This window comes from Anas platyrhynchos, chromosome 16, assembly GCF_047663525.1.
Source record: "Anas platyrhynchos isolate ZD024472 breed Pekin duck chromosome 16, IASCAAS_PekinDuck_T2T, whole genome shotgun sequence".
Taxonomy (NCBI): domain Eukaryota; kingdom Metazoa; phylum Chordata; class Aves; order Anseriformes; family Anatidae; genus Anas; species Anas platyrhynchos.
This window is the reverse complement of record NC_092602.1, coordinates 11,788,185-11,812,935: the sequence shown is the minus strand read 5'-3', so window position 1 is coordinate 11,812,935 and position 24,751 is coordinate 11,788,185. Positions and strand designations below refer to the sequence as shown.

The 24,751-nt window shown below is 46.4% G+C and overlaps 1 protein-coding gene across 22 annotated transcripts in view; it reads left to right on the top strand.

The window, feature by feature from the left end:
- The window catches only part of FBRSL1 (fibrosin like 1), a 519,307-nt gene that overhangs the window by 125,313 nt on the left and 369,243 nt on the right, over nucleotides 1-24,751 (top strand). For all 22 annotated transcript variants that reach the window (XM_072024428.1, XM_027469944.3, XM_027469934.3 and 19 more), the window contains exon 2: nucleotides 11,045-11,245. In XM_072024428.1, coding sequence (XP_071880529.1) covers nucleotides 11,045-11,245 — 201 coding nt within the window. The remainder of the gene's footprint in view (nucleotides 1-11,044; nucleotides 11,246-24,751) is intronic.

Below are 24,751 nucleotides of genomic sequence, written 5' to 3'. Positions count from 1 at the left end.
AACAAAGTCCTCTAAATATACTGGAAAGAGAGACAAAGCATGCAAAAACTTGCACCCCGTGCTTTGGGTTAGGTGAGAGCAGGAGGAGGAGGTGATGGCACCTCTCTGTGGCATCTTCCTCTGCAGGGGTTATCGTCCCCCAGCTCCGCCTGCCTCAGGCCTTACACGATGTGCTCAGAGAAGAGGAGCACAGTTCCCTGGGACAAGAGGAGCACAGTTCCCTTCTGCACATGCTCTCCTCTCCGCAGCTTGCTGCTTTTGCTCCCTCCTGAGCTTTAATTGTCTACCTCCTGGTGGAGTGTTCGCTCGGAACTTCTTCCTCAGTGGCAAGTGAGACCAACCCGGCAGAAGTGCTACTCCTGGGCTCTGGGAGAAGCTCGAATGAATGAATGCACTGATTTGTTTGTTCCTTCTTGTGTCATATGGTGCCAGCTGAGGTACCCAGGAGCTGTCGTTTGTCAGTCTGTAAGCCTGCCTTGCCATTAGCATTGCTCTTGCCCTCTGTTTCTTGCTTCCACGTTCATCTCCCAGAGGAAAATGGGATGGAAATGAGAATGGAATCTGGGTTTCCTTTTTCAAAATAAAATAAACCTTAGGGGCTTCCTATTGAAATGTGATGGGATTGGGCTCCTATCTCTTACCCTTTGAAAATCCCAGCTGGAATTATTTAATGTCAAAGCAAGGAATTTCCCAGTGTGAAATTCGTTGCTGGCTAAGGGTGCGCTGGGGATTAGAGAGGCATCGCTGTGCCAGGGCAGCGCTGCTGTCACCGCGGGACACCTCGCGCACACAAAGGGACGTTGCTGGTCTGGCCTGCTTCAAAGCCAAGGCTTGGGGATGCGGTTCTTCAATTCCCATTGAAGCTGCGTGCTGTGTGACTGACAGCTGGCTTTGGGAATCAACCAGAGTGGGTAACACTGCGCCGCCTGGAGTAACGGGGGGCAGGGAAAGAGGCGAGAGCAAACCCCACTTTGCTGCTGTGCTCCTTTGGCAAAGGGGTGCGCCTGCCAGCACCTCCCGGATTTTCTTAAGACCCCTCCGCAGTTGAATGGTGTCGTTCATTACACTGCGTGATAACAGAGTCAGAGCAGGGGATTACAGAGGTAACAATTGCCCAGCGATACAGCAACATGGTCCCTGGGAAAAGTGAAGTTTTGAAGGGTGCCTTTTTGGTTTGAAAGTAGCTGTCTGAATTAAAAACAGGAGCATGTTCAGCCGGTACAGAGGGTAACCACTATGCACTTTTCCCCCTCTGATCAAAGATGGTTATTTTAAGTGGGTGGCAGTGTCTGTGTGTTCGGAGCCTGTAAAGCACTTGAGCAAGCTGTGGGCTGGTGGCTGGCTGAGCACCACGGGTTGCTGTAACCAGGTGCAGCTTTGTCCCCGTGCCTGTTAGAAATCAGGGGTTTAGGGGGCGGAGGGGCAGAGAAGAGCAACCCCGATGTGTTAAGAGAATAGCCTTTCTGGCCTCTTTTTCTAAACTGTTGATCTCTTTATAAAAAGAGGATTTGCCTTGCTGTTCTAATAAGAGTTGTAAAATAATGTATGTGTAATTAGAACTTAATAATGATTTGTCTGACTGGATCTACAGCATAAGCTGGTTCAAGTGATTGTGTAACCTTTGCATTGTGTTCATTATCTAATGTTGAAATAACAGCTGGAAGTTGAGAGACTGACATGCAGTTTTAAAATTACAGAGCTTGAAATTGCTGCTGTCTGTAAACATATGAAAATCTATTAATGACCTTTGAGCTCTCTGTCTGAAAAATGTTTTATAACACAGAATACATCAAAATTGCCTGCTATATACTGTGTTTCCCCTTTCTCAGCGATTGCCTAGGATATAAATGAATACCTCACTCCTGACACTGATACCAGAATCTTTGGAGCTATTCTCTGAAGCCCTAAGGATATATGGAAACATTTGGTTGCTTATTGTTTGTTCTAGCAAACCAGTTATAGATTAGCTGCTCTCGAGCACGTGGTGTGCTAAGCCACTCGAGGCAGGAGAACATAGCTGCTGGCGAGACTGACAGCTGCAGTCCTCTGTTGCAAAATACATTTCTCCAGTGACATGTTTGAGGAAGAGCAAGGATGACGAGAGAGGCGCTGATGCGCTGTCCTGGACTTTTTATTAGTGTCGGTGACATTTAGACGTTTAGCGAGGCATTTCTCTTGTGCCAGAAGTCACCTCACTCCGCGTTTTCCCATTAGGTTGAAGTAATATACTATGGGCAGCTGTTTGTAGAGGTGGCTGCCTTCTACATATTTCTTGTTGTTGGATCATTTATATTTCTTCTCATTTGTTTCCCAGCCAAAAGAAACTACCAGAGGACTAATTATTTAATACGCATGCTAGACCTCATGACAGCTGAACTGCAAATTGTTGCCTACCACTGAGGGCAACTGCAGAGTTGGTAAAAATGCCTCTAGTGTCATAGTGTTTGAACAGGAATTAATTTATCATGCAGCACCAGGGATTCAGGATATGCCTGGTTTTTCTTCTGGAGACTCGCCCCTACAGGAGAGCTGGCAGGAGTGGATTTGTGAGTGTTCGTCTCCTTTGTGCAGACTGTGTCAAGCTGCTCGGCTGCAGCCAGCCAGCATCCGTGCCTCTGTTCTGCTGAGTCCTTGGGAGCGGTGTGCTTCCTCGGGGGTGGTCGTAGAGCACAGGGTGGAGGCAGAACCTCAGAACGTCCACAGCTGCTTGCAGAGTGAATGTGTTTGAGTCTGTCATCCTGTGGGAGATTTGTCTGGAGCATTTAATTCCTTACGTGCTGCTGCCTTAAGAGCAGTACATTTTTCATGGCTACGTTTTAGAAGTGTGCACTAAAAGTGAGTGGAGACTACACGTGTAGCTGAGTTAGGAATCCCAGAAAATAAACGAAAGCTTTGCGTTTCTTTAGTGTGAATTACTGAAAAAAACAGGCCTGAGATTCTTGAATTCATGACCAACCTACCTAAGGGTAGAGCTACTGTTACTAAGCCCCAAGCTGTTTGTTCACGTGGTAGCCAGTTCAGTCTTCATGTGGTTGCTAGATACTTTGCACTATGAAGATGAAAACCTCAAACACACAAGTATAGATTGAGGAGACTAATTTAGGCAGCGGCGGTGGTAAATGAGCCGTGAGCCCTGTCCGTCTGCCCACGGTCAGGTTGGTTTAGCTCAGGGAAGCACAATGTCCACCGCACTGCAGAGTTGGAATGGTTGTGTTATCTCTTTTTGTTTCTAATTTTAGGGAGCTGGTATTTCTAAGTATTCTTGTCCATAGGGACAAATAGGCTGGAGATATCTTTTACTCAATGGTGCCTTCCTGCTTTTTCTGGTAAGTTTAACTGAAAATTGGTGCAGGTAAAACGTCCATCTGCTATACCAGTCCGGGCTGGTAGGACCCTGATGCCTTCTCCTTTGGCAGCTTGGGGCCAGCTGGTGCGGCTGGAGGCTTGGGGTTGTGCTGCCTTCCTGGTAGGGCTGGAAATGAGCGCTGAACCAGCCACATCTGGCTGCAGCAAGGAGCGGCTGCTCAAGTCCTGATTCTGTCACTCAGTGGGAGTGGTTTGACTTCGATAGCAGTGCCTGTTCCCATAATCCGGGCAGAGGGGGGAATTAATTCAGATTAAGTGTTTATATTGTGCTCTTTAAACAAGCTCGCGACTGCTGCCTGTCAGCAGCGTGGGCCCCCAGCAGTGCTTCTGAGTATTTGCACCCGAGTGCAACACTCTGAGTATTTTCCCCCAAACGCCAGACCTGGATCACATGCTGCCACCCCGATTGCTCCCTTTGAGAGGATGCTCGCAGAGGTGACGGCAGGCTGCAGGAGCGGCACTTCTCGTGCGCTCGGTCTGCAGGAGGCACGCTCTCCCTGGCGATGCCGCTGGAATCAGCTCAAGTAGGTGCTGTCAGATAAGCACAAGCTCTTTTCCAAATCCTTCATACGCTGCGTAAACCGGGCCGGCTGAGCTCACAGTCCTGGCTGAAAGCAGCTTCAGCCTAATGCACTTTTATCTGCTGCGGAAGCTGGGCAGGTTGGCCTTGCAGAGCATGAACAGCAGTGCCTTTCAGCACTCCTGCAGGCTGTGAAAGCTGGGCAGGCTGGGCTTGCAATATGCCTCATTTCAGCTACCTGAAAATGGTGCCCCAGCTTCCCTTCAATCATTTAAGCTCCCTTGCTCTCTGACACACTTTCCGCTGACAGTAATTCTGTGAGCACTCGTCGGGCATTTACTGCCATCACTAGAGGAAATACTGATGGCTTAAAATGGGATCATTTCCTTTCTGATGGACAGCAAGCACCTGTGGGAGTTTTAATAGCTGTACAGTATGTCTGTTAGCAGGTAGTGGGGAAGATGTGTGCAATTCTCTGCAGTGAGGCACCCACAGGCTCCAAAGAGGAAATTGGAGGAGAAGGAAGAACGCGAAGGCTTGCTGCCTGGTGCACTTGCAGACTGTGGCTTAAAACAGTAGATTTTGTTTATCTATCTCCCCAGTGGGTGATGGTGAAGAAAGGTTTATACTGAAAACATGGACAGCCATATGTTCACATTCATGCAGATTTCCTTGACCTCTTCCTACAGATGAGGTATTTGCTGTGTGCCTTCCTTCTTCTATTGTTCCCATAAATTGTTGTTGAACACCGCTTCCAGAATGGTTCTGCAAGCGGGCAAAGCTTTGTGAACGTATAGTGGCTTGAAATGCGTTTAGAAGTAGAATGACATTGACCTTCCTTTCTGTAATTTTTGGCTTGAAGTAACATTTGTCCAAGGTACCTTATTTGGTACAGTGTCTTCAAGGTCTAGCAGCAAAGGTCTTAATTCCTGCGAGACAATAACAAGTGGTCATTTAGCAGAGTGCCGGCAGATTGCTTTTCAGCTCTTCACAGGTGACAGGAACGCAGCCGCTGGTAATAAATTTGACTGTTTCAATTACACCGAGTTTATTGGTTCATCCGCTTTTATTTTAAAGTTAAATCATGTATCATAAACCTGCAAACCAGTGGCAACTTCAAATGTCTTAACATTTCCAAAGCTGTCTTGTCAGAAAGTCATCTTATTCTTGAGCTAAACACTTGACAGGGTCAGAGCAAATGTGATGCGTTTTAAAAAGCAAGACCCAAACTCATCTGGAATGTGTCAGCTAGGAAGGGAGAATTGCAGTCTAAGGTTAAACAAGCAAGGATTTCATTTGCAATCATTTTAATTGATATTGATTGTGTTGCTTGAATGTAGGGTCAAAGCAAGAGAGTCACTTCAAACCTAGACGTGTTTTTGCTTTAAAAAAAAAAAAAAGCTGCAGTGGCTTTGGCTGAAAGGCTTGGGGCTTGAGTTACATTTTCAGTGAAGCTCGCAGTGGGGGAGAAGAGAGGGTGGGAAAGTAAAACAAACAAGTGTGTGTTGTGTTACAGGAAAAGTGAGAGCTTCCCCCTCTGGGAAAGCTGCAGCCTCGCAGCCGGGGTGCCAGCAGCCTGCTGCCCCAGTTGCCGGGCCACGCTTCCAGCCAGCAGCCGTGGGCACGCGCCTGCCTCCTCTGCCCCCCTCGGCGGGGCTTTCTGCCCCAGAGCTCACCAGGCAGAGCTCTCAGACTCCTCTTCTCCCACCATTTGTGGCTGCTCCTGCTGCTCTTTCAGTCTCCACCTATTTCCTGCCTTTTTCAGCACAGTTTCAGCACAGAGTTCAGTTTCAGTCATCTTGGTGGTCATACCTGCTAGCCGTCTGCTGGTACAGTTACCATTTTCCCATCCCATATCTCTCTTTTCTTCTTATTATATCTCTGTTTTCTTCTTATTCACTTCATTTCATCTGCCTGTTGGCTATTCCTCTTTTCTTGTGCTTGATCCTGATCTTGGAGTGGTTTCTCCTTCTCTGAAGTTCACTTCTTTCCTGAATCTTTCTCATGTACCTCTCCGGTATTATCTTTCCCTTTAAATTGCTGTCTCTTGTGTCACCTCTATGCAACAAAATGGACGATAGTTTTCTATTAGTAGAGGTCTTGTCAGTATCTGTGAAGTACTTTTTCTACTTAGAAGGCACAGGATTATTAAAGCAGCATTTGCTTCTGTGGTGCTGTTGTACAAACTGGGTACCAGGTCAATAGGAATATTAAAGAAATCAGCACAACCAACCGGCACCAACAAAAACCCTAATTAAAAGTAAATCTGTTCCAGTTGATCTCAGAGCCACGATCTCTCTCTGAACTGTTAAACAAATGTGTTTGACAGCCCTACTGCTAATTGCATGCTGAAGTTAATGTAAGGATAGATGGTGCTCAGATCCTCGGGGGCTTTTCCATTGCAGTTCTGCTGAGAGCAGCGGGAGGCAGAAGCAGGGACAAGCGGGGGCACTTTCAGCAACAGCACTTTCCTTGTGTTTCCTGTGCGTGGATCCTTCTGTTTGATGTTCAGCGGGATATTTCATGCTCCCCAACTTAAGGAATAAGTGCTGGAATGAACAGCCTGTGAGGTAGCTGTGGAGAGAGTTGGAGGCTGTTTCCCTTCTGGGAAAACAGCCCATATAATCCTTTAAAGTCAGCAGAGGCAGCCTGGCAACAGAGCAGTGTAACCAGTCCTTGGCTGCCCGTGTGAGCCTTGCAGTGTCCGATGGACCTTGGAGACAGAGGATTGTAACAGACATGGTTTCACACCAGGGCTGCATTTCTAAGTGATGCTTGAGGGCTGAGGGTTGTTATTTTACTAATGGTAGATGTTATTTTTGTCCTCTGCACCCCGCAGCAGCACACTTGAGGTTTTCTTCTAGCTGTGTGGTTTTGCGCTTTTTTTCTCGCTCTTTGTGTTCCTTCTCTCTGAAAGGTATTTACAACCCAAGCCTCCCCCTGCATGCTCTCTGAGATCTCAAATAGCTGTGCAAACTCAGAGGATTAAGGCAGAGCTTGAGCCGGGCTGAGCAAACACACGGCGATAACTGCAGCCAGCGGGTAGCCGCGGGTGTGAGCTTGCGCCAGGGCCCTCTAGGGCTGGTGGTTATTTCCTGATCAAACAGACGACATGGAGACCACTGCACAGAAATTGCTTGCTGTGGCACTTGAGGGGTAAGAACAATCTCGTTCCGAAGCCGATGACCGTGCACCCGCATTATTCATAGCTTTATTTATAAAGTGAGGGCTGCGCACCTCGCGTCTTGCTGGAGATGGCAGCTGCGTGCCACTGGCAGACGCGGCTTGGGGGAAGGAGCCTTCATCTGGTGAGGGATGTCACCAGCTCCACTGCGAGCAGAGGTGCAATTGTACAACTGTAACTAGCCTGGGCCAAAATAGAAGTGAAAAAGCATTTATCGAGATTTTATTGTGGTAAAAATCTGTCACGGAATCTGGTTGACACGTTTGGGTTGCCAGCCCGTGCTGAGGCCTTTCTCGGCGCAGGGAGGAGGTACCACAGTTAGGTTTTCAGCTGGACATGGTCTTTGATACTTGTACATCCGAATAAACAAATGGGGTGATAGAGTCTGCGTGCTTCGTGTGGTGACTGCCAGGAAGGAGGCTCTGGGGAAAGGCCCGATCCTTCCCCTGTGCGCAGGCAGCCAGTTGGAGCCATCTGCTCGCAGTCTGGGGCCCAGACAGACGAGGGGCTGCAGATGGAGAGGCTGTAGCCTGCCCTGGAAGGTGTGAGAGAGATTTTGAAGTGAGGACAGGTAGGAGACAGCCCTAGCAGCAGCAAGTAGTAAGGAGCGAAATGGTTTTGTGGATTTTGGAATGAGATTTGGCAATCTCCTTCCTGGAGCTGAGAACAGGGAGCGGGCCCGCATCCACCAGCCCTCCCTGCCACAGGGGCAATCGGGCCCCGAACGCCGGGGGGGCAGCTCTGCCAGAAAGCCCTGGATGGAGATGGAGTCTTTCCGACCTCGGGCTGTGACCTCAGGCACTGCCCGGGGATCCCCGAGGTTTTATGTGATGTGCAAAGGGCGAAACCAGCTGCAGGTCCATGCCTCTCAGGGGAAGGCTCCAGGGGAGCAGTTTGCCACAAGGCCAGACTCACCTGCAGGCTGGACTCGCTGGATTGAAGTCATCGTGCACCAGTCAGTGTTCACTGCAGCAGCGTTCTGTGTATTCTGTATGCGCTTACATTTTCCAAAAATTGCCTATGCACAAGCACATCCAAGAATAGTAAGCTCTTGTGCTAAATGAGGTCCCCAACTTGGAGGTCATAAACTTCAGTAAAAGAGCAACTGCTGGAGGGTTGTTTTAGTAGAGTAAATAAAACAAGGAAACAAAGGAGGCAAGAACAGAGCCCCTATTAGTCCCCTCCTGCTCTCTGCCTGAGGCTGCAGAGAGGTCTGTGTTTCACTGCAAAGCAACCAGCCCCGCTGTCGCCCTCGGTCAGTAGGCAGCAGCTGAGTTCAGCATCCTGCACTCCCAGAAAAAGCGAAGCCCTGTGAACGGCATCCTCTGCTGGAGTGGGGAGGAGTGGGACCAGGGAATAATCTCCCTTGTCACAGGGCTGAGAAACTTGGCTTCTTCCCCACGGTGGCCCCAGACGTGCCGCAGAGTCGAGGATGCCTCTCTCCGCCTTCATCCTGTAGGCAAGCAGCAGCCTTGGCTACCAGAGCCTGGGTCTTAATGCAGGGCTGCCTGGGAAGTGCTTGAGATTCTTGAACGCAAGTGGTGTTGCAAGTGAATGCGTTATTTGCTTGGCGGCGATCCAGTTAGGAGTGTACTCCCTGAATTAATTTTGCTAGTAGCTCAGTGATGAGGCAACCTTAAATCTCAAAACAAAATGGGGATAAAATGCCAAATTTCGAAGTATGGAATTTCATTTCCAGTTTCAGTAAGGGGAAAAATGCAGCTTTCTTGACTAGTTCTGAGGGAAAGTGAGTCTTATAAAACCTTCAGTGAGCGTGCTGTGGGTGGTACTGAGGGAGAACTCCCTGAGGCATGCAGAGGAGTTCAATCCCCATGCGAAGCCAGCTGGAATTAAAACCTAGACTGCCATTTACTGCCTTTGAGAGCAGCTTCAAAAGTGAACATGACAGGTGGGCCAGGACTGCCTGACTTTCTGGTGCTTTCGGGTGGGGACATTGACTTACCACTGCCTCCTTTCTCCCTCAGCGGGGCCCGTGCTGCTCTGTGCAGCCTCTTCCCTGCGTCCGCCGTCACGTTGCAGCTGCAGCTGGCTTTATGAAGAAGTGCACGTTTTTGGTGACTTCTGTTTCTAATGTTTTGCTGAGTATCAGTTAGCAGATGTCATTTCCATTGCGCTAGTTTCTGATTAGTTACTAAAGCTTAGCATTTTGATTTCTATCTCAGCAGCTTCTCAGCAAATAGGACAGTGTGACCTTCTTTTAGTGGCATCTCAGACTGCTGCTGTAGAGTGTTATCTTAAAACTAAAAACCAAAGCGAGCAACTACATGCTAATTGGTATTCTTCATTTCATCATTCACAGTGAATAATGCCAGACAATCATTTTTTTGCTCTTTCGCTAGTTACGGATTTGGCAAGCTGAGCTGTATTCTGTTGTTCTGCGCCTCTGAGACAGTGCTACTTAATTTAATTTGGGGGTGGGAAGTGGTATCTCTCTGTTTTGTTTCTGTTGTTGTTGTTTCCAACTTGCTGTGTATATGTGTGCTTTAAGAGGAGCTTGCCAGCCTCTCAGAGGACCCCTGCCTGAGGTCTGTAGGGATTGTCTGGCTGCTGGATAATTAATTGTCTTTTGGCCTGGGTTGGAATAGGAAACAACTCTACGTAGTTTATCACTGTGACTCAAGTTCCCATGTCTCTGCCGCCCTAAAAGTGTCAGTGCATCATCTTGCTTCCCAAGGAAGGGCAACTTGAAGCGGTGAGTGATTTGGAGTGCAATCAGCATGTTGCATGCTAAGGCAGTCAATTCACTAATTAAACGAGAGGGGGAGGAAGTAATCTAGAGCAATCAGCAGGGCATTTCATCCCAATTCCCAGTTTTCTTTTTTTGTTGGGCTTTAGATTTTGAGAGGCTAGAGAGCTAATGATTTCTGTGAGCTCTTTAGCAGTAGCAAAGGTGTGTTTGTTAATGTGAGCGGGTTGTGTTGTGTGCTCCGTTCGTGTAGGATACCAATGCTAACGGTGTAATTCAGTCAGAAGGGGGGCGAGACATTTGGAAACATTTCTCGGGCTGAAGCTGACATGTTTTGGCATGGTCAGCATTGCTTTTGAAGGTATTTCCTAATCTGATGCAGTTACCTTGCGTAAAAAAATAATTGGTATGGAGTCTGCAAAGCATTCCAGAAGGCTTAATTTTGACCCTTCAGCAGTTAATAAAAGACATAGTGAAAATCTTAACTAGCTGTAATGAACTCACGTCTTAGTGATTTAGTATATTGTTTCTTAAGCTCTTTTTCTGTACCATGTGTTTAGGGGGAGAGGTCGATAAGTTGTCACCGAGAGTTCGGCTTACAGTTCTCAGAGATGCCAGGGACAGCGATAGTAATTCCCTTCTCTGATCTCACTTCCTCGTGTTAATCGCCGTGACATGACAGACCAGCTTTTAACTTGCGTTTAGATTGTATGTTATAGCTCTGATTCAGGGCAGACACTTAACACTTAGAAGTATTCAACCTCTGTTATGTGTATAGATGGCATTGATCTCGGCTTGCTTACTGAATGCGTGTTAGGCTTTAAAAGTGTGTTTCTCCATATGAACACGCTGTGAACCAGAGACTGTCAGGCCCAAGGGGGGTCTGCTATGCTACTTTCTGAGATCAGAAACAACGAAATAAAAACCATCCCTCTTTCAGATGAACGGAGTTAAATGCTGTTCTTCAGGATGCTGATTTGTTTAGGTGCTATTGACATATGGTTCCTGAATTAATCTGAAGCAAACTCATTTTCATAACCAGTTCCAGCATCTCTGAAATTAATCAAACACATAGCCTGCAGAGTGTTCATCCTAATCTAATCTAAAATTACTGTTTGCATTCTGTGCGCCTAATTATTCATCTTAAGTCATCTCTGGAAAGAACATGCTGTCTTGTTTGTGTTTTTATTTAATATTTATATTGCTTAATGCTTAAAAGAAGTCATAACGAATTTAAAGGACGTACTATTTTCTTTCTTCTTTGCAGAAGGACATGTCACTAAAGCCTCAGGAGCGGAAGGAGAAATGGGAGAGGCATCCAGGAAAGAAACCTAGAGAATCTGAAAACTGTGTGTCTGCTGAGCCAAGTGAAAATGGCCATAATAATGACGCTGGGAGCTCTGAGAGAGAAGCAGAAAGAGGCAAAGAACGGGTGAAGAAGAAACTCCCTTTGAAGCTAACCAAACAGGTAGGGGAATCATTTCTCACCTGAAATGACTGCGTCGTGGCTGTGGAAATCTTGTCCTGCTCGTAGGCTGGGGTTGCTAATGTAAAACGGCTTCTCTGGTACTTCTGGTAACCCAGGTGTGCTGGGTGATGTGGAAAGGAAGGAGCAGGTCTCCTTTGTATCCTGCAGGTTTGAGAAAGTGTAGTAATTCACACTATAGGTTTGTGGCTCCTAGGCAGATTGTAGCCTTCTTTGGAGAAAACCTGCTTGTTAATGTGCTCCTGGAAGTTGCAAGTGTGAATGTGTCCATCTCATGAATTAAGGTCGTGTGCCCCCAAAGAAGTATCCTAGGAAGGAGGGAATATCCAAGTACTGCAGACATTGGAAGTCAGTTTAGTGTAAGTTGTGATTTTGGGAGTCTTTTCTCTGTGCCCTTCGAAATGTGATAGAGCATGAATTCAGTAAGAGTTGTGGTGCTGGAGGGGGCGGTTGTACAGACTCCCATCTTAACCACAGTGTGTGCAGAGCCAGGGAGGTGACAAAGGAGAGGCACGATGGTTGGCAGGCTGTTTATCACTTATTGCTGCTCAGCATGGAGGTTTGCTGGTGACTCAGTGCTCATTCATCAGTTGGAAATCCACCTGGCACAGCAGCCTGTATCTATGAACACTTTTCCAGTTGTCCATTAGCACGGTGCCAAATGGCAGCCAGTGGGAAGATCAGTGTACTTGACCCTCCAGCATTTGTTCCAAGCTGAAAAGTATACTGCAATGAAAAGCTATCTTGAATTCTTTGTGGTGCAGGAAAAAAGCTGTTTAACCCAAGTGCACCTTCTGCTTTGTGAAATCGTTTCTCTCTGTGTCTCTGTCTTCAACAGGAGATTGAATTCACCATTTTTTGGAAGTGTTTTTTCAAAGACTTCCAGTATTTTTGGACTTGAAAGGATCAATAAGGTCATCTAACTTGGCCTCCTGTGTAATTTCTCCACCATACACAACCATTTGTGATTAAATTCTAGGATATTCATTCAAAAGGGCTCACCATGTTTTGCATTAGAAAGTCTGTTGGTCAGCTCTTGGCCCTGCTCTTCTAGTGGCTGATTGTTCTCATTAAAGAATTAGAAAAAGTCCCATTTTCTTCATTTTGATTTAAAGAAAAATAATGGGAATTAATCACTACAAATAACTTCTGTACAATTGTTACTACTTCTCTGCCTGTAAACATTTAGGTAGCAAATCATGTAACTGTGCGCTTCTAGTAAAATATTTGCTGTGTTTATTTCCCTTTTAGCTCCCCAAAGTGATACCAAATGTTTTGTTTTTAGAAAAGATGTCAGTGTATATAGAGCTAAAGCATATCAAATTTCTTGTTTGCTTCTTCTAGTAGTCAAGTGATTGGGTTTCAGTTCCCCCCTCTGGTTACAGGTGTAATGTGTTTGTGCACAAATAAGCAGTCTGTGCAAATTAAAATATCTTTTTATTATGGGTAAATAGATGCATACTTTAGTTTCAGTGAGAGCTTGAGCAACTGGAACCCTCTCTTGAGATCAGAATCCACAAATGGTGGATTATTTCACCAGAAGGCCCTGGCTCTGATAGGAAATATTTGGAAGCAATATTGCTTTATGGTGTTCCTAGGTGCTAGGATTGTGACACTGCGCTCCATCAGTTCCTCTGACTTCTGCCTCTGTGAAGCAGTTGTTGTGTCAATTTTTTTTATTTACCTGAAAAAGCCCAAACATCAATCTAGCACCCCCTTGTGAAGTATACATGAGGCTGTCTCACCTTGCAGTGCTGGTTCATGGAGTAACCCTACAAATGCTCATGTTGATGCAGCTGAGCCGTACGGTGCGGGTGTGGGAACACGGAGCTCCACAGGAGGTCATTAGCCCTCAATTGCCTTCAAAATTTCTGTGACATGAAAGCTTGGCTTCAGTAAATACTGTCTTTCTAAGGGTTAGAGAGTTGTTCCTTCCAGTCTAAACTTAAACTGCAAGGAGTTTGGTGCGTTTCACGTTTTTGTTGTGGGTATGTGAGGTCAGGGTCTTCCTGGAGCCAGGGTGAGCTGGCTCCTCAGCCTGCTGCATGGGAGGAAAAGGCTGTTAATATTGACATTTTCTACATGAAATATAAAAGTGAATTTCAGTAGTTGTGGCCAGTAGGGATTTCCTGACACTTCCCTACAAACCCTTGGGACAGCAGGGTTGGGTACACAGGCCAAATTCCAGTTTCTGTAATTATATTCTACAGCCTCAGTTTACCAAGCATTTGGATTCCTTGTATTTCTGCTCTGAAAAATGAGAACGTTGCTGTGTGTTTCTTCTGGCTAGTATTTGGCTGCCATTGGTGATTAGACAGGATATTTGCTGCCACATTCATGAAACTCTGAACTCACTTTTCTTTCCTCCATTGTTTAATTTCCCCCCCCGATGATATAAGTAACAAACTCCAAAAAGGATGAGGAGCTTGCACAAAGAGTATAAAATAAAACCTGCGATGATTCACTCATTAATATACTGCACCTTTTCAAACAAGTCACACTTAGAATTCATCTTTTATTGAAAAAGGAGCTTTTGAAATACCTTGTATTATCCTAGCTGATATAGTTGTGAAAGCCATACAAGTTTTCAGGCCTGTAAGGTTGATGAAAGCAGCAAAATCCAAGGTGGATAAACAAAGCTATTCTTAGTTCAACCTAATTATGCAAATGATATAAGCAACCTAAATATTTTTTTTAATAACCACAAACTTCACACCTAGAATTCTGGTGTTTCCTGCCAAACTGTCTAGACAAATTGGCTGTAATATTAAGTTCCCTGGAATTTGGGGGAATTTTTGCATCTCAGGGTTATTAAACATAGGTTTATACCTAATTTGGAAAGCTTACTGTAATTAATGCTAATTATATTGAGACGTTGCTTAGAAATTACTGATCAATTTGCAGCTTTCCTTATACTCTCATCCCTTCTCTTCACAATGCTACTGAATTGTCATCTTTCCTGAGCAGCCTCCTCTAATAAATCAAATTGGGCATTATAATTATGGCATTCTGCTAAGCCTTGTACGGAGGTGCAAAGTGGTAAGCTGCTTTGAGTGCCAGGTTGTCTGCTTTGTTTAGAAAATTAGATTAACGCTTCGCTCCTTTTGACAAAACACCCAGTTTCCTGTGTGCTTCTGAACTCGCTCCCGAGGTTCTCGTGTACCTCGGGGTGTGGGCAGAGGGTTGTGGGATTTAACCTGCCCTCCCCAGCCTGGTACTGCAACCGTGCATAAAAATCCTTCAAGCACATTAATTCCCTGCTGTAGCCAAGCAGGGGGAACAAAGGGCGTTTCATGTAGGCGTGGGTCCTTTGGCCAAGAAGTGTCAGGATCTGGGCCTGTTCTCCACGTGTGTGCTGGAAAAGTGCTGACTGGGAACTGCTGCTCTCGGATAGGAAGCACCAAAACCACTCGCAGTCATCAGGTGTGTGTCAAGAAACAAGAAAGTGTTTAAAGAAGTGACATTTTAGAATGGCCAGATGCCTGTGGTAGCACTGCCCTATTTGAAAGCGTGTTGCCTCCACCCTGCGAACGTTTGTGGGTGATTGCTTTTCTTAAAAGCCACGTCCCAGTGCAACCCTGTTGGCTGTGGAAGGGAGCCCCACTGCAGCTGCAGGGGAGAGAAGCCCGCTGCCTGTCCGAGGGGTTCCTCTGTGGTTGGGTGGGTAACTTGTGTGGATGAGGTAAGGGCTGGGAGGTGGGGGCCTCGCAGTTCCAGCTGTGCCTCCTCGTGCTGTCTGCATCATTCTTGTAGTTCTCTGAGTCCCCCTGTGAGCTTTACATCTGCCTTTCATCTAGCTGAGCTCTTTGCTGCCTTTGGTTTTGAGTTACCTTTTGGAGTTGCTGATGCTGCTGAACGGACTGGGTCACCCTGCCTGTTGGGTGACCTCCTTTTTCCCCCGGCATTCAGGACCCGCTGCTGCCCTGCGTGGTGGCTAGAAGTGGACTGGCCTCCTTCTGAAGAGCTGGTGCCAGTGGAAGGAGTTGCTGATGCTTCAAGTTAGCTTAACCTCAGCTCTGTGGTTAGTCAGCTCAGGAGCCTCGTAGCGTACTGAATGTGTTTAGATGTTAAATGTGGTTTAATAGCACTGTGCTGCAAATAGTCATATGTCATGAAGATGACTGTCTTACACCTCCTCCTTCCTTTTCGCACCCACTGTTTAGGTCACCCAAGATGAGGAAGAGTCTCAAAGAAGCAGATGAGAACAGGGTGCTGTAGCACGTATTTAGTGCTCATAAATAGCGCGCTGGGTTTGGAGCATGGGAGGAAAGGGCAAGACAGCTAATGCTGTCATCTTGCTCTGGAGGTGTGACATCTCTGTGACTTCAGAAGAGCTTCCCAGGGGTGGGAAAGCGGAGCTAATTCCTGTGTCTCATTCACTCCCAGCCTTTGTCAGGCTGCTGAGCGTTGCTGATGATTAATGTATGTTGTTGCTGGGGCTCTTGCTGGACTGGAACTACTAAATTACATTAACATGTTTGATTACCTATTCATGTGATTTCTCCGTGGTGCTCTTCAGCTTGTTACCCAACATTCACTGGAGAATATACACCCCTAGAACACAGCTCGGGGTTACTTCTGAGCTGAGCTGAAGGTGGTACATGCTAAATCATTTTCCATCCAGGATGGATGTTTCTGCTGATGTCCAGGTGAAAACCAATAGCTTGCCTTCAAACCAGTTACATGCCCGTGGCTCTGTTCTGTGTGGTGGTACTGACAGGCTATGGGACTCTTCCCAAGATAGAGAGAAACAGTCGAGAACCATCTCTGGCTGCTGGGATACCTGACCCGGCATAATTCCTTCAGCATCATGCTGCTCGTGCTGACGGGTGGGCAACAGGAACACGTAGCTGTTTGGTTTTTATTTGCTTTTTTTTTTTTCAGATAATGATAAATGGCAATTCTGAAACTTGGATGAGTTTTTGAAGCCACTGGTGGGCTGGAGGCAGTGTTTGCTTAGTGACGTGGGAGATCAGGGGCTGAAATAGGCGTTTTTCAGCTGAGGCTCAGCACCCATGTAGGAGAACGAGTCCAGAAGCAAACCCCATAAGTCTTTGTAGGCCAGGGGAGGGCAGTGGATACTCCTGGCCTTCTGTGTCTCACTGTAGCACTTGGAAGCTGAATTGCACCTACTAGGGCCTGAATATAATAGTATCTTATTGTTACTTTAAATATCTCAGGCTATTAAAAGCAAGTGAGTGCTAGAGAGCTAAAAAAAAAAAGAAAAAAAAAAAAAAGAAAAAAAAAGGTGCCTTTAATGTGGGTTTTGGGGATTGGTTTGCTTTGTGCATTTCTGGTGTTTGCATTTCACTGCTTTTGAATGCTGAAAATTATACAAGCCAGTTTCTTTTTGTTTCTAATTGAAGTTACTGTTTCTGTTAGCAGATATTGTTACTTAAATGGTCTTTGAAACTAAACAAGGGAGCAAAAGGGGGAACAAAAATGTCCATTTTCTTTTAATCAGGAAAACATAGCTTCACGCATTGCTTCAGAACAGGATCCATTTCTACCTCTGTAAGTACAAGCACGTACAGTTTGGACGTACCAGCTCTGTACCAATGAGTTTTAAGCAAGCACTCACGATTGCTGGCAGAGTTGGGCTGGCGCTCGCTGTCTGCTTGGGGTCAGTTAATGGGGTGCAGCGCGGTGTGCTGCTCCAGGTCATCATGGCACTTCCCGCAGCGTGCTGGCCTGCAGCGTGTGAGCAGCCCGGCTGGCTGCAGAGCTCCTCGCCAGGCTGCAGTGCCGGGGGGCTGCCCCAGGGGGTCGGGGAGCTCCTTGTTTCTGTTTGAGCACGGGGCAGGCACAGATGGCCTTCCCCTGCTCTCCTGCGCTAATCTGCAGGCGCGGAGACTTCACAGCTGCCTGGGAAACCACTGGGGAGTAACGGTGCAAGCACTGAAATGGGCAATACAGTATTTAGTCATTAGGTTTGCTAATCCAAGGCCTAAAATCAGCCTCATTTCAATCAATAGCAATCTGTTTGCACTGTCAGGAACTAATTTAAAAATCTGCTTTAAGTCCTGGTTAGGCACTTGGTATTCTGTTTTCTGCATCAAAGTACAAGGGAAGCAGTGGGCATAGCACAGCAGCGGCAGGAGGAGGAAAAATCCTTTGTAAATAAATAGTGGGTGTTTATATCCCAAATGAAACCCTGCTATTACAAAGGAGTGCTGTTGTTTTTACTAAATTCATCCAAGAATTTGCAGAGATTCTTCAAGTCACTGCAGAGCCCACTTTGCAAAAGGAGAACTTTGTGGTGTGCTTTGTTTGCTCGGTGGTCCTTCAAAGTGCTGTATGAGCCATGGGCATTTTAGTGTGGTGTTACAGCTGTGGCACAGGTAACTTCAGTCATCACTGGGTTGTCCCCGTTCTTTGAGATGTAGCACGGCTTCCTTAACAGATCTCTAACACACTGTGCTTCGGGGTGAGCCGTGCAAAACAGTGCCATAAAACCCCTGGGAACTGCAGCAGGGGAAGGCCTGTGCTTAAGCTGGAAAATGTATTTCAAAACCCTGCGCAGTTCTGGTAATGAAACATAAATTGTGGAGACAATGTTTGTCAGAACTGGGGGTGGGGGAGGTGTAACCCAACTGGTTTTTAGAACAAAACCAAAGCATGAAGCAGAAGCATATGCTGGATTTCATTACACTGCAGTTGCTGCTTTCTGAACAGTGATGTTGAAGCAAGTTCGGGCTGCTGCAAGCATTGTAGTGAGGGGAACGTGGCGTTCTGTTACCCCAGTGCTGCAGCAAAATGCTTGTTCACTCATCTGGACCAGCAGGTGCCCGTTTGCAGCTGTCCCTCCCTTCACACCCCCGTTGCTCCACGTGCCCATTTGTTGGACTCTGCAAGTCCTCCTGGAGGGGCTCAGTGCCCGCGAGTATGCTTGGCAGTGGGTTGTGCCCAGGCTGCTGTGTTGTTTGTCCCTGCTTGTGCTCTTCTCCAAAATTCCCCTGCCTGTCCCCGTTCACCTCTACCACTGAACGACATTTGGGCGGCAGCAATGTGTTCAGGCCTCCAGATGGCCGCTGGCGCTTTTCACATGTGTTGGAGCTGGTCTGGAGAGCGCGGTGATTAACGCGCTGATGCTGCCAGCGCCGCCGCTCCGTTCGGGCTCCTCACACCACCTCTAGCGGAGCCAAAGCGCAGCGGCTCGGGGTGCCTGCCATCTGCACGTCAGTTCCCATCCGAGGAGGTCAATAACTGCAGCCGTGGTGGCGCGTGGCCTGGCGGAGCCCAGCCGTGCAGAGCCTGCAGGGGCACCTCCTGAGCCCTGCGTTCTGCAGGGAGCTGCGCAGAGCATGTCTCCGCTCCCAGGGCTCACCCCAGCCCCACAGGGGAGAGCTGACCTGATATTCCTGGTGCTTTCGGAGCCGAAGGATGGAAAATTCAAGTGACAGGAAAATGGTGAAGCATGCTGCTACAGTGCAAGAAAGTTATGTTGTAGGCATGTGGAGAATGAAAGTGGTTGTAACTCTGTGCTGAAACCCTTGCAGGCCACCTTTACCTTCTCTGTCAACAGCTGGAGGACTGATGAGGACCTCAGATAGGCCACGCTTGCTTAAATACAGCCTCAGAACAAGGGAAAATAAAGCAAGCCTCTTTTCTCACTGATGTTCTCTAAGTAGCTGCGAGTGGGTAGCGTTACAGTGGCTCCTTTTGAAAGGAGGGAATAAAAGGGAAATTTCATCGCTAACAACTTAGGTGGCATCAGACTATGTAAAAGGTTGGTGGTGGTCATTGGCTACGTTGTTATAAAAGAAGAGCTAAATGGTTTGTAATTTAGAGAAGGGGATTTAATTACATGAAGTAATTTACAGGAAGCTATAAGCACTTGTATCTTTTTCTCTGAATGTAATTGGCTGACACAATGCACGATGTCCTCTTTCTGTATCCTCTCTTCTCATTTTTGGGAGGTTTTATTTGTGTCTGCTATTGGAGAAGAGAGGAGCCGCTCTGAGAGCACTGCTGGTGGATCTTGTGGCTTGAGCAAACTGAAAGGAGCACAGCAACAGGGCTGTTTGAGAGGAGCTCTTTCTCTGGCTAGTGCTGGTGTGTGTGCTGTTTGAAGAAATTCTGAGCTTTGGATGGAGGCTGGAGGTTTTTCTTGATAACTTTGCGGTGGTGGGGTAGGGCATGGTCCAGGTGTCCTGTGAGCTGGGCAGGGCCCTTTCCCCGGGCCTCAGGTAGTTGCTGCAGAACAGGCGAGGACCTAGAAGCAGCTGAAGCAACCGTGGCTTCTGCTCATGTTGTTTTTCTGGTTTGGGCAAGAAATGTCTGAAAAGTTACTCAATCTTCATGTAACCACTGGCTGTCTATCTTTGTGCTCGCTGAAGAGCTCGGCATCTGTTATTTAATTGTAGCCTCTGCTCTAGGGCTTGCACCACAGGTCTGCAGTAAAATGCGTGTCTCCGAACGGCAGCAGGTAGGGTTCCTTGGTCCCTCGACTTCGACTTGGTTCCTGGACTGATCATCCTGTGATTTTTGGGAGACGCTCTATAATATATGTATTTTCGTGAGTGAGAACCTAGCATAGACAAAGTATTCTTCCTCTAATGTGCTTATAACCATAAACTACCTGTCCTGCTCCAGTCTAAACCTAAGGAACAAATAGGAAAATGATACCCCGATATTATTTATGGTGGAGGCAGAATTAAATTTCTTTTAAATGGGATGCTGTTACTTCAAATGCACAGAACTTGTCGTTGAGTACTGCTGTCCATGGATCTCCATTCCTGCAAAAGGTGGCTGGCAGCAGTGCATCAGGAGCGGCAGCAGAACTGCTTTGGCAATTGTTGGACTTCGCCTGAAGTCATTTCATGGCGCTGGTCCAGCTCGCTTGGCTTTCCCTGTGGAAGCGTATCAAAGATGACGCTGTTTTCCACCCCGCAGTTGCTCCTGCCTCAGACTGCAGCCCCGGGCAGTGTTACCACATCCCTCAGCCTCTCTTTGCCGTGCGGATTCTTAAGGGAGCAGATTTTCATACTGCTGCCTGATGGGTGGTTTACGTGAGCTGCTGAGAATATACGCAGCTTGAGTAAGTGTGTCTTTGGTTTGAAGACATCTCTTGGGTAAAATAAGCACTTTTTTTTTTCCTTTAGGCGTTCAAGCAGTTAGCTCTTCGGGTGACTGCCATTGCACTGTTTATTTGGCAAAGCCAGTATATGAAACCCACAGTTTTTTCTCCACTGTTTTGTCTAAAAAGATGAATTAAATAAGGCCAGCAGAGGTTTGTGGTAGACTTAAAACTCTTCCAAGGTTACTGCTTGAGGAACTCCTAAGAAGCAGATATGTAGGTATTTTGTTAATTCAGGAATTGAAATATGCCATGCCTGTATGTAGGTTTTTTCAGGAATTAGCATTGTAAATTTATTCTCAATTTCTTCTGAAGTTGAGCCTTGAAGTTAATGTATTTCAAAAAAGAATAAAAACTCCTAGCAAGGAGAATTTCAACTTTTAAATATAAGAATTAGACACAAACTTTTATTATCGCTATATGCAAAAGCTTTTTTTTCTTTTTTTTTTTTTTCTCGTAACTTCCTCTCAGTTTTGTTTCTTTGCAGTTAGAATCATAGAATCATAGAATATCCTGAGTTGGAAGGGACCCTTAAGGATCATCAAGTCCAACTCTTGACACCGCACAGGTCTACCCAAAAGTTCAGACCATGTGACTAAGTGCACAGTCCAATCTCTTCTTAAATTCAGTCAGGCTCGGTGCAGTGACCACTTCCCTGGGGAGCCTGTTCCAGTGTGCAACCACTCTCTCTGTGAAGAACCCCCTCCTGATGTCAAGCCTAAACTTCCCCTGCCTCAGCTTAACCCCGTTCCCGCGGGTCCTGTCGCTGGTGTTAATGGAGAAAAGGTCTCCTGCCTCTCGACACCCCCTTACGAGGAAGTTGTAGACTGCGATGAGGTCTCCCCTCAGCCTCCTCTTCTCCAGGCTGAACAGGCCCAGTGCCCTCAGCCGTTCCTCGTACGTCTTCCCCTCCAGGCCTTTCACCATCTTTGTAGCCCTCCTCTGGACACTCTCCAACAGTTTCATGTCCTTTTTATACTGTGGTGCCCAGAACTGCACACAGTACTCGAGGTGGGGCCGCACCAGCGCAGTTGGAGCTGTTCAGGTTAACCAAGCAAAATATTACTTGGGATTTTGAAACTCAGTGTTTAAAGTCAATTATGTAAATACATGCAGGTTATTTAATTTAAAAACAAATCTTTCAGCTTCACCTTTCCTTCCACATTTCACTTTTGCCTGGTTAAAAGCTTTGATTTAGGCACTAGGGAAAGGTGCACAGGCTCGGTTCTTCCTTCAGCTGCTGCAAATCCAGTGTGAGTTAAAGCTGAGGAGTAGTACCAGGTTTCATTTTGCACTGTTTCCTCTTACGGCACTTCTTGACTCATTGTCACAGAATAGTAAGAACAAGGGAAAAACCTTTTCCAGGGAAACCTTAACCACTGGAATAATATTGCTAAAAGAATCCAGGGACAAAGTAATGGATCAAGTCGTGGATGCTGTCCAGCACAGCTAGAATAACAGTGTGCTGATGAATAGCCTTCCAGTGTTGTAATATTGCAGGCTCTTGGAAGGTGGTGCTGGAGCTCATAAAGTTGTCTTTCTGCTGGTTCTCAAAACTTCTGAGTGGCTGTAGGGCAATCTTTTGTAATTTAACATGACGTTTATTGGCTGTAGTGTCAGTCATAGGTATCGTTTTGGAGTTAGTCTCTCAGCCGTTTAATGTGGAAGATGGAGATGGTTCAGCTGGTCAGGTAGGTCTGCTGTGGAGTACATCTGCAGTTTTAGTTAGGGGGAGAAAAGTATTTTCCAGTTAGTTTTCAGCTGATATTGAGCAACTTCAGTGTGTAACTTCAGTTGATGCAAAGAAACGCAGCCATATTACAAGTGTTGCCTGAATTGAGATTTTTCAACTTGCTCCTCATTTGTGCGTCTGTTATTTTTCTTCCAGGTGCATGCTGCCAAAACCAGTAATATAAAAATAAAGTTATTCTTTGCTTACCGCATAGGAAATAATCTGTACAGGAAAGAACAAAGCCTGTATCCACAAAACCTGCACCCCATTCTTAAAAGGCAAATTCAGCATTTCCCCAGCACACGTCCCCACTCTCCAGTGAGCAGTATGACCCACGCCGTTACTGGGGGACATGGTGGGATGGCTGCATGCCATTTTACATTGCTTCCCCATTTTCATCTCTTGCTTTCCTTGTGACTGGCTCATTTTGTTCATAAAGCAGCTCGTAATTGAGTGTTTGACAAAGAAGTGTTTACAAGCAGTGTTTCTTGTGCATAACTGCCTAGCTGAGGGGAATAACAATTTGGGTCTGAATTTCAGCCCTCCTTTGTCACTGTCGTATCATCATCGGTGGTGGTGCTGTCTGTGCTTAAAGGGAAAGACAGATTAAAATTGTTTCAGGGTATGTCACAGGAGCAGGGAGCACATGCTCTGTGAAGCATGTTGTGACTTTCTGGTGGCCCATGCTCATCCCTTGTTCTTGTGTTGGTTTTGGATACCACCCAGGTGTGTGCTCAATTAAACTTCTGGGGTTTTAGAGTAGAGTTTGCTCATTCAGATGGAGCTTCCTTCCAGCCATAGGAAATGTAAAGATTGGAGCTTTGTCAGGTTTTAAGCCTTCTCTCGCCACTGTGTAGGGTAAGGTGCTCTATACTCTAGCTGTCCTAATCTGGGAATGTGGCTGGAGTTCAGGCCCCATGAGTTGAAACCTGCAGTACAGACGGCCTGTGTTATCAAAATAAAAGTCTTATTTAGCTATCGCTCGGAAAGAAAAGGACTGTAGGATCAAGCTTTTGAGTTCAGGCAGCGTGTGGGTGTTGCAACTGTCTGTGCCAAAACCCTCCTGCAAATTATGCCAACTGGGCAGGGTGTGGAGGGAACAGAAGCAATGAAGTTATGCATGAGTAAGGAACAGCTCAGTCTTTATTTAGACCCATTATAGGTCATTTGCAAAGGCTACTCTTTCTTCTGGAGGGGAATCTTTTAAAGGGGCTGCTCATTCTGTGTTTGCAGGAATTACCATGTTTAATCAGAAGTGATGGGAATTGGTGCGCAGCAAATAAGCAGAGACAATCCCGAGAGTCGTCTTGTAATAGCTGGAGGCACGCGGAGCTGCGGGGCTTTGCAGGGCCGTTCCCATTAACGGCAGCGCGAGCCTGTGACTAAACCCGCACGTAGGGCTGCGAGTAAATCACAACATATGAAACAAAAGTCATGCAGTCAGGCGTGAGTAAGACTGGTACTCAACCACTTTGGCCAATGGATTAACTCCTTCCCTGCTGTCTGAGCACAAACAGGATGTGATTTCTGTAGTAAGTCGGCTAGTGCCAAGGCTGCTTTTCTCAGTACAGTCATTACTTAATGGTAGACACTGATCTGTGAGCAGAACTAGATAATCAGTCAGAGCTTTACTGAAAGCTAGGGGTAGGTTAACGTGATGGCTGAACTGGTTAGAGCATCTCTGAATTGGTGTTACTGCTTATCAGAGTGCTTTGACCCTAGCAATGTGCTGAACGGTTAAATCCTTACTTAAAAAACGCCACACAACAACCACATCCAGAGTATCTTTTATTTGTCCTCATGCGAAATAGCTTTGCAGGTGTTTTGTTAAGATGTCTTCACAATTCCCTTAGCCTTGCTCTGAATCATCCTCATGCGGTGAGTAGTTTGGTAAACAGACGGTATGTTTTTCTCTGCATGTACAGACGCTGGTCTCTTACACTTAGTCCTTTGCTGCTAGATGTTCCCTCCCTCTTTACCTGACTTGTCAAGAGCAGAGGGAGAAGAAAAAAGTCTTTGTGGCTTTTTTTTTTCCCTTACCTTCCAGTGAAGCAAAGGAATAAAGGGATTCAAACTCTTCCCCTTACCCCCCCGCCACTCTACCCACAGCAGCAGCACCAGGGACCTCTAGTAAATTGATCAAGGGACACGTTTGACCCTAGGGCTGCTTGTTAGAGAACATTGTTACGGGCACGTAATAGCAGATGTAATAAAGAGTCTACATTGTCCCAGAGAAGAAGGGGGGGAAAAAAACAACACAACAGTAGGTTGTGTGGTTTATTTGTGCTCTATAGTAGGAACTGAAATGTTGTCTGACAACCTTGGGTCACCTCAAATAGGTGTAAGCCTAAGGCAAAGCCAAAGGCAGGAGAGTTGCAGAATAAGTTGTATGCGATCTTGACAAATAGCTCATAACTGTTTATTGAAACTGAGAGCATAGGAAAGAATCGGGTTTAAGAAAAGTTATTTCAATTGCAAAATGAAAAAATAAAAGCACAGAAACAGCCATGTAAGTGAGATACGTCAAGTAATAACAGTGATATAGATTCTGGAGGCTCACATTTTTGTTCTCTCTGCCTTCAGCTGCAAGGGAAGCATTCATGCATGCTCGGTTTCTGGTCACAAAGAGCTTGGAACAGCAGCTGCTGGGGTTCCCTGAGGGGCATCCCATGGGTGA